Source organism: Hyla sarda, chromosome 4 (genome assembly GCF_029499605.1).
Source record: "Hyla sarda isolate aHylSar1 chromosome 4, aHylSar1.hap1, whole genome shotgun sequence".
NCBI classification, from domain to species: domain Eukaryota; kingdom Metazoa; phylum Chordata; class Amphibia; order Anura; family Hylidae; genus Hyla; species Hyla sarda.
Window position 1 is genome coordinate 237,285,487 of NC_079192.1, and position 14,452 is coordinate 237,299,938.

The 14,452-nt window shown below is 41.2% G+C and overlaps 1 protein-coding gene across 2 annotated transcripts in view; it reads left to right on the forward strand.

Moving 5' to 3' along the window:
- The window catches only part of POT1 (protection of telomeres 1), a 210,110-nt gene extending 199,018 nt beyond the window's left edge, over positions 1 to 11,092 (forward strand). Inside the window, exons 16-17 of one of the 2 annotated variants that reach the window (XR_008892655.1) lie at positions 4,343 to 4,547; positions 10,727 to 11,092. Coding sequence is in view for 1 of the 2 variants with exons in the window: in XM_056573772.1 (XP_056429747.1) it covers positions 10,727 to 10,734 (8 nt within the window). In the remaining variant the exon portion in view is untranslated. The remainder of the gene's footprint in view (positions 1 to 4,342; positions 4,548 to 10,726) is intronic. The other variant, XM_056573772.1, reaches the window with a different exon arrangement.
- Positions 11,093 to 14,452: the final 3,360 nt, after the last annotated feature.

A 14,452-nucleotide genomic window follows, 5' to 3' on the forward strand; every position in this document is an offset into this window, starting at 1 on the left:
AACCGTGATATGGTGTATTGTGCATGTGGAGAGGCGCACCAGGTAGACCATATTCTGTAAAATTTTGCAGGGTTTTTCCGATTTTTGTACACTATATATTCGTAATTCACCGTAGTGTTCACAAGAGCCTTTCAACTTGCCAAGGTAAGCACTCTAGGATCCATCCAGCGTAAGGCAATGGTCTTACGGGCAAGGAACAAGACCTCCCTAAGGAATGTCAGTTCAGTAGGGGACCACTGCTCGTCATCAAAAAGACCAAGAAGGCAGTATTTGGGGGCCAGGGGAATCTGGCGTGACAGCAATAAGGCAATGAATTGAACTACCTCAGTCCAAAAGGAGCTAATGTATCTACATATGTATCTGTATAAAGTCAGAATCAGGGTCACCACACCTATGGCAAGAGGAATCAGGACGTCTACCAATCCTAGCCAAGCGAACGGGAGTGAGATATGATTGGTGAAGCATGTACAGCTGGATGAGGCGGTTATTTATAGAAGGAGAAACATATAAGTGGGAAGAGAGGGCATCATCCCACTCCTCGTCAGTCAGGTCAGTGAAATGTTTTCCACCTCACCTACACAGGCAGAGGCTCCCTGTTCATCCTGGCATTCAATAGTGCGGTGAAAAGTGCTGAGATGAGGCCTCTAGGACCCTGTGTGTTAAACACTCCTATAATCGGGAAGCAAGTGAACTGTGCAGAGGGTCTCGGAAATTGTGCGGAAAAGGCGTGTCTGAGCTGGAGGTAACGATTAGAGATGAGCGAATTTACAGTAAATTCGATTCGTCACAAACTTCTCGGCTCGGCAGTTGATGACTTATCCTGCTCCGGTGGGCTGGAAAAGGTGGATACAGTCCTAGGAAAGAGTCTCCTAGGACTGTATCCACATTTTCTAGCCCACGGGAGCGCCTGAAAGCTGAACTAATTTACGCAGGATAAGTCATCAATTGCCGAGCCGAGAAGTTCGTGACGAATCGAATTTACTGTAAATTCGCTCATCTCTAGTAACGATAGGTGTGACTGGGTATAAATTTCACATCTAAGAAGTATTGGAAGTCCCTAAAGTCAGTACCGTCGTTAATGTCACCAATGCCATAAACTCCATGAGTCGTCCAAAATGTAGGGTCTAGATGGGCGGAAAAGTGCGGCAACAGAGGGTCATGCCACAATTGACGGTCTAGCATCACGTCTGTATAGTAAAGTAGTCGTTTGGTGACGGACCAGACCTGATGAGGCAGCCTATGTAATGGGAGCCACCGACCACCCAGGCCCAGTCCGCCCTCCAAAACTGGCCACAGATGTCTTAGTCTTAGGTAGTGGGCTAATTGGTGTTCGCTATTAGGCAGGGGGGGAAGTAGACACCAAGTCACATAAGTATCTAAGCTGACCCGCCAAATAATATAACTGCAAGTCCGGCAACGACATACCACCCTGTCCCCTAGACCTCTGTAGAGTGCATAATCTGAGTTTGGAGCAGTTGGACCCCCAAATAAAGGGAGAGAACAGAGAGTGCAGTTGCTTAAAGTAAGACAGGCGAGGAGGCGTGCTCCAACAGATAAAGGCACCTGGGGAGGACCAGCATCTTAATAAGGTTGATACGTCCCGCCACAGAAAGCGGCAAAGACTCCCACATTCTGAACTTATCCCTGATATATGGGAGCAGTGGAGAGATGTTTGAATGGAAGTCATCCCCAAAGCGTCTATTCACAATGATACCAAGGGATTTGAATGATGAAACAACCTTAAGGCCGAGGACAGTAGAAACAACCAACATCTCACCAAATGGCATATAAACGGACTTACCCCAGTTAATCTTGCCACATAATTTTTTTTAAAGGGCCTACACTTAAATTTTTAACCTTTTTGTTATTTATATAGTTAACCCCTTAATGATGTAGGACATATATTTATGTTCTGTGCCGACTCCCGCGTTATAACACTGGGTCACACTGTGACCCCGCGTCATATCGGGTCATTCCCGGCGGCCATCAACAGCTGGGACCCGCGGCTAATACCCGCGGTATTAACCCTCCCTCAGAATTGTGTCTCCCTCTAAAACTGGTGTATTTATTTTTGGCATTTTGTAAATTTTTTTTGTCCCGTTTCTTTTCCCAGTATATTTGATCAATTGCTCTATATTAATGCCTTCTACTCTTTCCTGAGCCTTATTGAGACAGTCCTCTGTATAGCCTCTTCTGGCAAATCTACTTTTTAACTCTCCTATCTCTTTTTCCCATTGTACAGGGTCAGAGCAGTTCCTCTTGGTCCTGCACATCTCCCCAAAGGGGATATTCTGGACCACATGCTTTGGGTGGCAGGAGGATGCCATGAGGACTGAATTTGTTGCCGTCTCCTTTCTGTAGGGGACGACAACAATCTTAGATTCTCTGCTGGATAGGGCACTATATAGATGACTTATTGATTATTTGGGGGAGCACAGAATACCGTTTTTTTTTAGTTTGTTTCTTATATTAATAATAACCATTTAAATCTTAAATTTACAGCTCAGTTTAGTAGCACCTCAGTCAATTTTTTGGACAACTCCCTATCCAGCAGAGAGTCTAAGATTGTTGTCGTCCCCTACAGAAAGGAGACTGCAACAAATTCAGTCCTCATGGCATCCTCCTGCCACCCAAAGCATGTGGTCCAGAATATCCCCTTTGGGGAGATGTGCAGGACCAAGAGGAACTGCTCTGACCCTGTACAATGGGAAAAAGAGATAGGAGAGTTAAAAAGTAGATTTGCCAGAAGAGGCTATAAAGAGGACTGTCTCAATAAGGCTCAGGAAAGAGTAGAAGGCATTAATAGAGAGCAATTGATCAAATATACTGGGAAAAGAAACAGGACAAAAATAAATTTACAAAATGCCAAAAATAATCAAAAAAGAGCAGTCTTTGTCACCACATACAGTGTGCAATTTGCCCAAATCAAAAATATAATCAAAAAGTATACCCCAGTTTTAGAGGGAGACCCAATTCTGAGGGAGGTGGTCAAAGAGGGCATCATGGCGGTCTCTAGAAAAGCACCTTCATTGGGCTCCTCTCTATCACCAAGTCTATTTAATCCTAAAAAAGTAGAATATAAGACAAAGGATAAAATAAAACATCGCAACTGGCTTGATATTGTAGGAAATTGGGGTTGTGGTCACAACCGATGTATTACATGTAAATATATGCACCATTCCAAAGAAATAATGTCTTGTGTAACAAAAAAATCATACCAACTACGTGAATACATTAACTGCAATACCACTATGTTAGTTTATGTGGCCACATGCACCAAGTGTAACATGCAATATGTAGGGTGCACTACCAATACCCTTAAAACAAGAATCAGGAGACATATCTCTGATAGTAGGAGTGAAGGAGTAGGCATCTCTATGTTATCACGCCACTTTCGGGATGTGCACGCGGGGGAGTTGGACTCCCTGCGGGTGTCTGGTATAGAAAGAGTTAAAATAGGCATCAGAGGAGGAGATGTGAGAAAACGCCTCTTCAACAGAGAAACATATTGGATATTTCTTTTGGATACCAGATACCCGCGGGGAATGAGCAAACGCTTAGATTTAATTATGACCTGCACATAGGAATATAGTCTAGCTTTTTATGCCTCCTCGGATGTCCCTAGCGTCGTAGCCCTTTATTATTTATATTTTTTGTAGATTAATAGTTTTTTTGGTACGAGTGTCAGGAGGGTGATTCCGCCTAGTGTGTTTAGATACCTATTAGAGTGTAGTTACTGAAAGTTATGGTATTAATATGTAATGGATATGTATGTAAACTAAAACTGAGTAAATTGTGCATTGAATTATTTTCTAGTTATGTATATCTATTAATTTATAGCATATCTATAATCTTTTAGTATATATATACATGCACGAAGGTCCCCGAGTTATATAGACAATGAGGTTGAGTATTCTATTCTATTATTGACCTGTGCATGTACGATATCAACATGCCGTAATCTATTATGTGCATGTAGTTTTAGTATATATATATACATGCACGCAGGTCCCCGAGTTATATAGACAATGAGGTTGATTATTCTATTCTACTATTGACCTTTACATGTACGATATCAACATACCGTAATCTATTATGTGCATGTAGTTTTATGTATATACCTGCCTGTCTTTGCACATAACGTTTAGAGTACATTCACACTCATAGGGTAAATCACACAGTAAGCGAGTAAAAAACACGTTAGTGGAGGGATTCAGTCCATTCTGTAATACTAACAGATGATATCCATGCCGGGTTTTTACAATTGCTACCTATGTCAGGTATTTTATCATGTGACCATTGAGTCTCCATTTTAATTTGCATGTTTGTCTGTTGAACTTAGTCTACGTTTAAGCTCAAGAGAGAGCGAAACGCGTCAGATTACTACAGTCCTGTGATGTCTGTTTCCTTGCAATGGCATGAATAAAAAGTGATCTTTTAGAGCATACCTGGTAGCGGACAATCCTTCCTTTTCATACGCTGTTGAAGCCGGGGCGGGACCGGCGGGTCCGTGGCAGCACAGGTGTGTTGGGGATCTGCCTCCGGAGGTGAGCGGACACCATTGCATTTGGACAAATTATACTTGGTGTAAAAGTGTATCTATGGTATAGAAAATAAGAAAATGAGGATTGCCATGAGAATAAAGATACAAGGGATATTATGCATAGTGCATTTGTAGTTTACTATACAACTGGACTGCTGTATACATTGCATTTGATAAGTTTTAAACCCTTTTATTTTATTTCACAATTGATCATGTTGCAACCTTGTGCTAAAATAAAAAAAAAATTACGAGTTAGCTTATAAAACAAGTAACTATTTTGAAATCTAGAATCTGCAGTATTCTGTTTAGTGATTTTTCTGTAGCCACTTAGCCTAAGTCTACTCATAATATTGTGGCAAATAGCATCATAATAAGCTGATTTTGAAGATCCCCTTTTGACCCTGACAACTTATCCAATAGTAAATTTTTAATGATATGTACCAGATGACTGCTGTCAGCATGAAGAATGTTATTTCCTGAAGTGGGTTTGCGGTATAGTTTTGTCAATGGTGCTATTCATTCCATTACCTATGATTGTCACATAAAGAAAATAAATTTTTAGTTTTTTCCAAGTGTAGCATGAACTTTACATTAAGATCATTATCATTGAGGTAGGGTCCAAAATCAGTGGCATCCTGAGCATCACCTTGAAACACCAGGAGGAAGTTGTCTAAATAACAATACCTCCTCACAGACCTGTGAAAGGGGTTAGTGTTTGCATACAGACACTCCTCCCAGTGTGTCATATACAGATTGGCTAATGGGGGGTAAGGATATGAGCCCATAGGGCAACCTGTTACCTGTACAAATTGAATTTTATATCAAGACAGGAGGCCTCGCATTATATGCAATAACTTTCTTTACTGAAAACATATAGCAGTATTAATAAAGCTCTTTTTCACTGAATTATGAGAAAAAACTTAGGTAGCAGGGGTATCAGTACAGGTATGCACAGCCGAACATGCTGGTCAAGGTACTGGCCAATGAACATCCAGCCCAGGTGATATAAGGTCCTGTATGCTAGAGATAGTCCTCTTTCTTTACTGCTCCACAGATAAGTAGTTCATATCAGTTTATTGTCTTATAATATTATACTCGTATCATTCTAGTCACATTTTTTCCATATATATTCTGGTCCTCCTTCTGATATTCATCCTCAGCTATATTCCGGTTGTATATAAAAAATACTTAACCGCCCTTTTTTCAACACAGTGTTCTCTCACCTCAAACCACAACTCTTCATCCTCCGGTGGGCTATTAACCCCGTTTTAACCCCCTGTTACCTTCATCTTCTACTCCGACGCTCCTTCTATCCTGTATATGCGCGCTTTCTCCTGCTCTATCTAACACGCGCGTAATCTCTGCTCTCGCGAGACTTGCCAGTGGTGATCACTGGCAGTCCCCGCCTCCCGCCCTGACAGACGCGCTCCTCTCCCTGTCAGAGCGTACCTCCGTCATTCAGCACTGTAATTCCTGTCACACGCCAGAAACCTAACCAATTCTACCTATTGTTGCCAGACTGAACTATAAGTGTCCTTTTAAGGACATTCCAGTCAGGTTTTTTCTCCAACTCCATTTAATTTATATATATACCGTTAGTCCTGTGGTAAAATAATTTGAGGCCGCACTAATATTGAAATTAGTTTTAGTCATAGTTAATACATTTATTATACATATTTCTGACTAACATATATATATATATATATATATATATATATATATATATATATATATAATTAATAGTAGTGGTATCCATTATGTCTTCTGGACAAAATCAACCTAGTAATATGTCAGAAGACCATATTCAACAACTGGTCGACCAATCTGTCTCCAGGTCGGTCCAGACCGCTGTTAATAATGCCATGACTGCCATGCATGAATCCATGGCCAAATCGGTCGCTATGACAGTTTCTCAAATGATGTCCCACAAAACGCATCAATCTAATGTTCTTGTCAGAAAGAGTCTCTCAAAAAAGAGGCATATTAATACGAACGACCTTCCTAAGCCCAAACATAAAAAACCCTCTTTTGAGGTTGAAGGTCAGGACTATATTGAAAGCCAGTCCCATAATGACGGCTATGATGATGGTGTGTATACCTCGCATCCAGGACCCTCTACCCGTGAGGAGCAAACAAGCAAGCGAGTTAAAAAAGCCTCATTTCAACCTGATCGCACTAATTACAATGAGGACTCTGACAATAATGAATCGGATAAGTCAGTCGATTCAGACTATAATGACCCCTCCTACTTACCAGACGAAGTGGAGGGTGATGATGATGATAATGAATTCCATATGGAAGACTCCTCTACTGGAGAGGAAGGTATTCTAGATAGTAAAGGGGTTCCATTTTTTGATCCATCCCAAATTTCACACCCCAGATCGGGTGAATGGACACCCAATTCTTCAGTTGAAAAATGTATTGAACATTGGATAAAAAAGGGTCTAGATAATAAGACCCGTAATAAACTAAAGGCTGAGTGCCCAAGACCTATTATTTCTTTGACTGCAGCTCATACACCTGAGCTTGACCCGATCCTTTATAAAATACCTCCAAAAATCGGGTAAAAACCCAAAAAAAGGGCATTGACCGCAGCTTTAAGCTTTGTCGAGATAAATTTTTGGACCTTTTAGGTCCCCTTGCCAAAATATTGGACATTTCAGAGGAAGCATATAATTCTGGTAAGCCCATTGATGTCCCTACCATCAGAGGTTGGGCCCAAAGGGCCATGTGCACCTTTGGAAATGTTAACCATTCCTTTTCCACAGAGAGGAAAAGAGCAATTCTAATGAAGTTAGACCCCCAGCTAACCAATTTAGCCTCTTCAAACCCCCAATCTCCTAATGAAAGTTCCCTTTTTGGTGAACAATTCATAAAAGAAATCTCCAAGTATGTAGGTTTATTTTCTTCCCTGGATAAGGCCCAATCTTCTCTGAAGGAGGTCTTTTCCAGCAAGGTTTTCTCCAGGGCCGGAAAAAGTCGAGTCCGTTTTTCCGGCCGTGGCCCCCATTATAGACCTCAACAAAGAGGATCCTATCAGCAAGATAGACCCTCATATCCCGTCCCCACCACCCAACCCCCCCCCCTTCTTCCCAACCCGTGGACGTCCTTGGAGAGCGAGAGGACAAAGAGGTTTCACCCGTTCCAGACCATCAGGTAAGACTGTATGTTCCTCTTTCTTCCCCTCTTCCAGTGGGCGGTCGTCTCCTTCTTTTTTCCCTAAACTGGGTAACAATATCATCCGATCTATGGATCCTAAACACAGTAAAAGGATATCAGATAGAATTCATTTCCCTTCCTTACCAAGAACAACTCCCTCATCCAATTCATTTTTCCAATGCAGATCAGATTCTTGTAAATCAAGAGATAATAGAACTTTCCACAAAAAATGCTATAACTCAAGTCCCTCTAAACTGCCCGGGCTTCATCAGCAACCTATTTCTGGTAAAAAAGAAGGATGGAGGTTTCAGACCAGTAATAAACTTGAAAATATTAAACAATTTTGTTCGTTATCAACACTTCAAGATGGAGGGCATCCATCTGTTGAGAGATCTATTGCTACCAGAAGATTGGTTAGTAAAAATAGACTTAAAAGATGCTTATTTAACAGTCCCTATCCACCCCTCTCACCAACAATTCCTTCAATTCATATGGAACAACAAAAAATGACATTTGAATTGCCTCCCCTTCGGCCTTTCCTCAGCTCCCTGGTGTTTCACCAAACTGATGAAACCAGTCATGGCCGCTCTTTGTTCCCAAGGAGTTTGTCTAATAATTTATCTGGCCGACATCCTCATTATGGCCAATTCCTAACACTTAGCCTACATTCATATGGAATGGACCCTCTCTCTTCTAACCCATTTGGGCTTTTTAATCAATTACGACAAATCTGTCCTTACCCCTTCCAAAAAACTGGAGTTCCGAGGTTTTCTCATCAATACCCATTCTACCCTTCTTAGTCTTCCCCCCAAAAAAACTAAGAACCATAAGGAAAGAAATCCGTTCTCTCCTCAACAAGAACTTTATCTCCCTACGAGCCATAGCTCGTATAGTAGGCCTCCTTTCTTCCTCTATACAAGCGATCTTTCCAGCCCCATTACATTACAGGGCCCTCCAACGTTTAAAGATTCAACATCTGAGGGAAAGATTACTTTATTCAGACGAAGTCTTACTTTCTCCAGAAGCCAAAGAAGAACTTCTTTGGTGGCTTCAGCATATTCAAGAATGGAATGGCAAGACAATTTTTCATTCCAACCCAGATTTAGTCATGGAATCAGACGCAAGTCTGAACGGCTGGGGAGCTCGTTGCGGCTCCCTTTCTACAGGAGGCAATTGGTCCCCTTCAGAGTCTCTCTTGCATATCAATTGTTTAGAACTCCTGGCAGGCTTCTTTGCTCTCCAGAGTTTTGCAAAGGATTACCCGAATTGCTGTATTCTTCTTCGATTGGACAACATTTCTGCTGTCCAATACATAAATCGTTTAGGAGGAACGAAGTCGGAGACTCTTGCCAACATTGCCAAGAATCTTTGGCACTTTTGCTTGGACAGAAATATTACTTTAAGGGCGGAATACCTTCCGGGTCTCTCCAATATTGTAGCGGACTGGAATTCCAGATATCTCATAGATTCCAGCGATTGGAAGCTGGATCCCTCCATATTTCAAGAACTGAATCTTCTCTGGGGACCTCTCCACTTGGATCTCTTTGCTTCCCCTCTCAACTGCCAACTTCCACGATTTTTCAGTTGGAGACCCGATCCGGAAGCGTTAGGGGTAGATGCCTTCCTTCAGAGATGGCCATCTCACACCCTTTACGCTTTCCCTCCATTTGCTCTGATCCCCAGAGTCGTCCTACAAGTATCCATTTGGAAAGCAACCATAGTCCTGGTCACCCCCTGGTGGCCATCCCAGTCGTGGTTCCCTCATATTCTCAAGAAACTGATAGATTATCCCAGAATACTTCCTCACCATCCGTCCCTATTATTAGACCCTCTAGGGAACCCTCATCCTCTGATCTTATCCCATCAACTCCCTCTGGTTGCTTGGCTAATTTCAGGACAACCTCGTTTGAATCAGAAATTTCTCAATCAGTTAGAGACATCCTGGCAGACGCCTGGGCTCCAGGTACCAGAAAGGCTTACCGATCAGCCTGGAAACTTTGGGCTGATTGGTGCAGTCATCGGAGTCTGGATCCCGTTCATGCATCTATTTCTCACATCTTAAATTACTTATCATCCTCTTTTGATTCAGGGAAAGCGTACCGCACCATAAATCTGTACCGTTCTACCATCTCTTTCTATCATTCTCCCATAAACTCCATGCCAGTAGGTAAACACCCTATTATTTGTAAATTGTTAAAGGGTATTCGCTTCCGGCACCCTCCTTTACCCAAATATACACCCACATGGGACGTTAATCTACTCCTTAATCTTTTCATTTCTTGGGAAGATAATGAGTCTTTATCTCTCAAATTCTTATCCTTCAAACTCACTTCCCTCCTTTGCCTTATTTCTATCAAACGGGTCTCTGATGTCAAAGCCCTAGATATCTCTCGCAGGCAATATTCACCTCAAGGAGTTATATTTTTTGTTACCAGACGCACCAAAACTAATTTACATCAGGTTTTCTATCCCGCTTTTCCTCATAACGAAAAACTACGTGTAGTCCGTTGTCTCCAAACCTATGAATCCAGAACTGAACCTTTACGTCATCCTAACTTTGCCCAACTTTTAGTTTCCTACTGCAAACCACATCGTCCAGTCTATTCCGCCACTTTAGCTAGATGGATCAAACAAACCATGTCTTTGGCTGGTATAGATATTTCCTTATTTGGCGCACACTCAACTAGAGGAGCTGTCTCTACCAAACTCTTTCAGTCAGGCGGTTCCCTTTCAGACTTGCTCAAAGCTGCAAATTGGTCTTCGGAGTCTACATTTAAATCCTTTTATTTCAGACCTGATTCTCATGTATCCATGTCTCTGTTGTAATTATTTTGTATATTGTTAGATAATACTTAAATGGTAATATAGCTTTAAACTTGCATATAATGCGAGGCCTCCTGTCTTGATATAAAATTGGCGATTTTCCTATCCTAGGTGACGGAAAATAGAGATTTTATGAAAGACAGGAGGCGAGCATTATCCCTCCCTTAACCCATCCCTCTAATAATTTTTATTCTATTACAGCTTACTAATATTCCGGATGCATGGACCTATCTATTCTACATCTCTACGCTATGGATTATTGCCACATTTCTTTGCCAAGTTTTTCTTCAGTTTCAACACTGACTTCATCCTCCCACTCCTAGATCTTCTCCTGACGAAGAATTCATTCTGCATGTTGTTCCAGTTCTGTTCATGGATTTGACTCTGTTATCCACTATTGATTTATTTGACTATTATTAAAGAAAGAGGACTATCTCTAGCATACAGGACCTTATATCACCTGGGCTGGATGCTCATTGGCCAGTACCTTGACCAGCATGTTCGGCTGTGCATACCTGTACTGATACACCTGCTACCTAAGTTTTTTCTTATAATTCAGTGAAAAAGAACTTTATTAATACTGCTATATGTTTTCAGTAAAGAAAGTTATTGCATATAATGCTCGCCTCCTGTCTTTCATAAAATCTCTATTTTCCGTCACCTAGGATAGGAAAATCTCCAATTGTCAAACCTTAAAAAAAAATTGACAAAAATCCCAATTCATCGAATATATATCCTTGAAGGTGACACTTGGGGTAAGTTCACGTGATGGAATATTGATATCAATGGGATTCTGCTGCACTGTGCACAGAAATGCATTGCTGTCTATGAGACGGCGCACTTCCAAGTGGCCTTAGCATCGGCATGTTCTGGTGGCGTTCTGCGGAAATTTTCTATGCGGACCTTCTCCGATCTGACAATAGCCTTTTAGTTACTATTTTTATTTAAATGATAAGCCATTCATTCTATCGCCTTGTCGTGTGGAATACCCATGTGCAAAGAGACTACATCACATTCAAGCCACGTTAACAAGGGTTCCCACTCTATGTGAGTGAGAACCCCATGGCCTTGGTGTCCATTATATACCTGACTGTATCCCTAGGAATCCCTAGCAACAAATTCCACAAAAATATACCCCCCAACTACACCCAATAGCGTAAATTGGATATTGTAATTCACTGTCTGGAAACAAAATCCTCCAAAAGTTGCAAAATTGTGCTGCTGTTTTTTTGTTTTTTTAATTTTGACCCACAAATAATTTCTCATTTGGCTTTATCATATATTTTGTAGCAAAATTAGTGATGTCATTACAAAGTACCTTTGGCTATGTGTAAAACAAACTCTTGTATGGCCCTGTTGGAAGAAAATTTCAAAGCGAGGAGAGATTATTCCATGGATCTATTTCTTAATGTCTGGCAACCTTTGACAGCATCCTCCCATTCCCCTGACATGTTTTATTATATGAATTTATATATGCCTTATTCTGAAATCTGGCTATTTGCATTTTTGTACTGAAGGTTGCTTGTACCCTTTGATTTTTGTATACTTCTATGGCATGACTGTACTAACTTCCCTTCCTGTTATCACCCCTTATCTTTGCTGTTAGACCTCCTTGTCTGCTTTGCTTCGTTGTATTTCGGTGTAGGTGTTAATACATTTCCAAGACTAAAAGGCAAGGAGGAAAACATGAAAATGTGCAAATGAAAATAACAAGGGTTAGTGAAAGCAATAGCAACATTAAAAAAATTAAAGGATTACTCAGTGCGAGTATGGATTTCTGACGCTTTTATTTAGATGGTTAATTTGCAAGTAATTTTCAAGTCTTTACATTCCTCATAGTATGTTGTATGAATGCAACTATTGTCCTAATCATTCATCCACTAATAATGACGTATCTTGAGGATGTTGCTTTTAGAAGCATTGTCCATTTTCAATTGTAACACTGTTAACAATTCTTCCATTATTCAAAGCTTTTCTTGTATGCATTGCCTCTTCAATCTGACAGACAAGATGCATTTTGAAAATCTATCTGTTTAAAGCAAAATAAAATATTCTTTTACGGTGGGTGTGAAATATGAATCTTCATATTACTTATCAGTAATATCAAAAACACAACTTATCCACTAACTGTAATTATTAACTTTTATTATCAACTGTATGGGATAGCTCCATTTAAAGCCAAGGATTCCGATTGGGATTATAGTTCTAAACAGGCGTATGTAAACAAATGGTGTACCTAAAGGGGGTTCCTTAAAGGAGTACTCTAGTGCAGAGTATTCCTGCTCCATCCTGCCCGGGCTGCAAAATAAATTAAAATGAACCATCACTCGCCTCCCTGGGTTCCCGCGGAGCGCCACTACAGCTGATCGGTCCTCCGGTCCATCCTCTTCATACTTCCGTGTGAACGAAGCGTCACATGGCGCTCAGCCTATCGCCGGCCGAGGCAGAACATCGCGGCTGCCGGCGATAGGCTGAGCGCCATGTGATGCTTCGTTCACACGAAAGTATGAAGAGGATGGACCGGAGGACCGATCAGCTATAGTGGCGCTCCGCGGGAACCCAGGGAGGTGAGTGATGGTTCATTTTCATTTATTTTGCAGCCCGGGCAGGATGAAGCAGGAATACTCTGCACTAGAGTACTCCTTTAACCCCTTAAGGACGTAGGACGTAAATGTACGTCCTGGTGCGGTGGTACTTAACGCACCAGGACGTACATTTACGTCCTGTGCATAACCGCGGGCATTGGAGCGATGCCCGTGTCATGCGCGGCGGATCCCGGCTGCTGATCGCAGCCAGGGACCCGCCGGCAATGGCCGACGTCCGCGACCTCGCGGGCGTCCGCCATTAACCCCTCAGGTGCCGGGATCAATACAGATCCCGGCATCTGCGGCAGTGCGCGATTTCATTGAATGATCGGATCGCAGCGCTGCTGCGGGGATCCGATCATTCATAACGCCGCACGGAGGTCCCCTCACCTTCCGGCTCCCGGCGTCTCCTGCTCTGGTCTGAGATCGAGCAGACCAGAGCAGAAGATCGCCGATAACACTGATCTGTTCTATGTCCTATACATAGAACACATCAGTATTAGCAATCATGGTATTGCTATGAATAGTCCCCTATGGGGACAATTCAAGTGTAAAAAAAAATCTAAAAGTAAAAAAAAGTGAAAAATCCCCTCCCCCAATAAAAAAGTAAGACGTCCGTTTTTTTCCTATTTTACCCCCAAAAAGCGTAAAAAATAAATTTTATAGACATATTTGGTATCGCCGCGTGCGTAAATGTCCGAACTATTAAAATAAAATGTTAATGATCCCGTACAGTGAACGGCGTGAACGAAAAAAAAAGTCCAAAATTGCTACTTTTTTAATACATTTTATTTAAAAAAAAATTATAAAAAATTTATTAAAAGTTTTTTATATGCAAATGTGGTATCAAAAAAGTACAGCTTATACGGAAAAATCAAAAAGTTAGAGGTCATCAAAATAAAGGGATTATAAACGTACTAATTTGGTTAAAAAATTTGTGATTTTTAAGCGCAACAATAATATAAAAGTATGTAATAATGGGTATCATTTTAATCGTATTGACCCTCAGAATAAAGAACACATGTCATTTTTACCATAAATTGTACGGCGTGAAAACGAAACCTTCCAAAATTAGCAAAATTGCGTTTCTTTTTAATTTCCCCACAAAAATAGTGTTGTTTGGTTGCGCCATACATTTTATGATATAATGAGTTATGTCATTACAAAGGACAACTGGTCGCGCAAAAAACAAGCCCTCCTACTAGTCTGTGGATGAAAATATAAAAGAGTTATGATTTTTAGAAGGCGAGGAGGAAAAAATGAAAACGTAAAAAATAAATTGTCTGAGTCCTTAACCCCTTAAGGACCGGAGGTTTTTCCGTTTTTGCATTTTCGTTTTTTG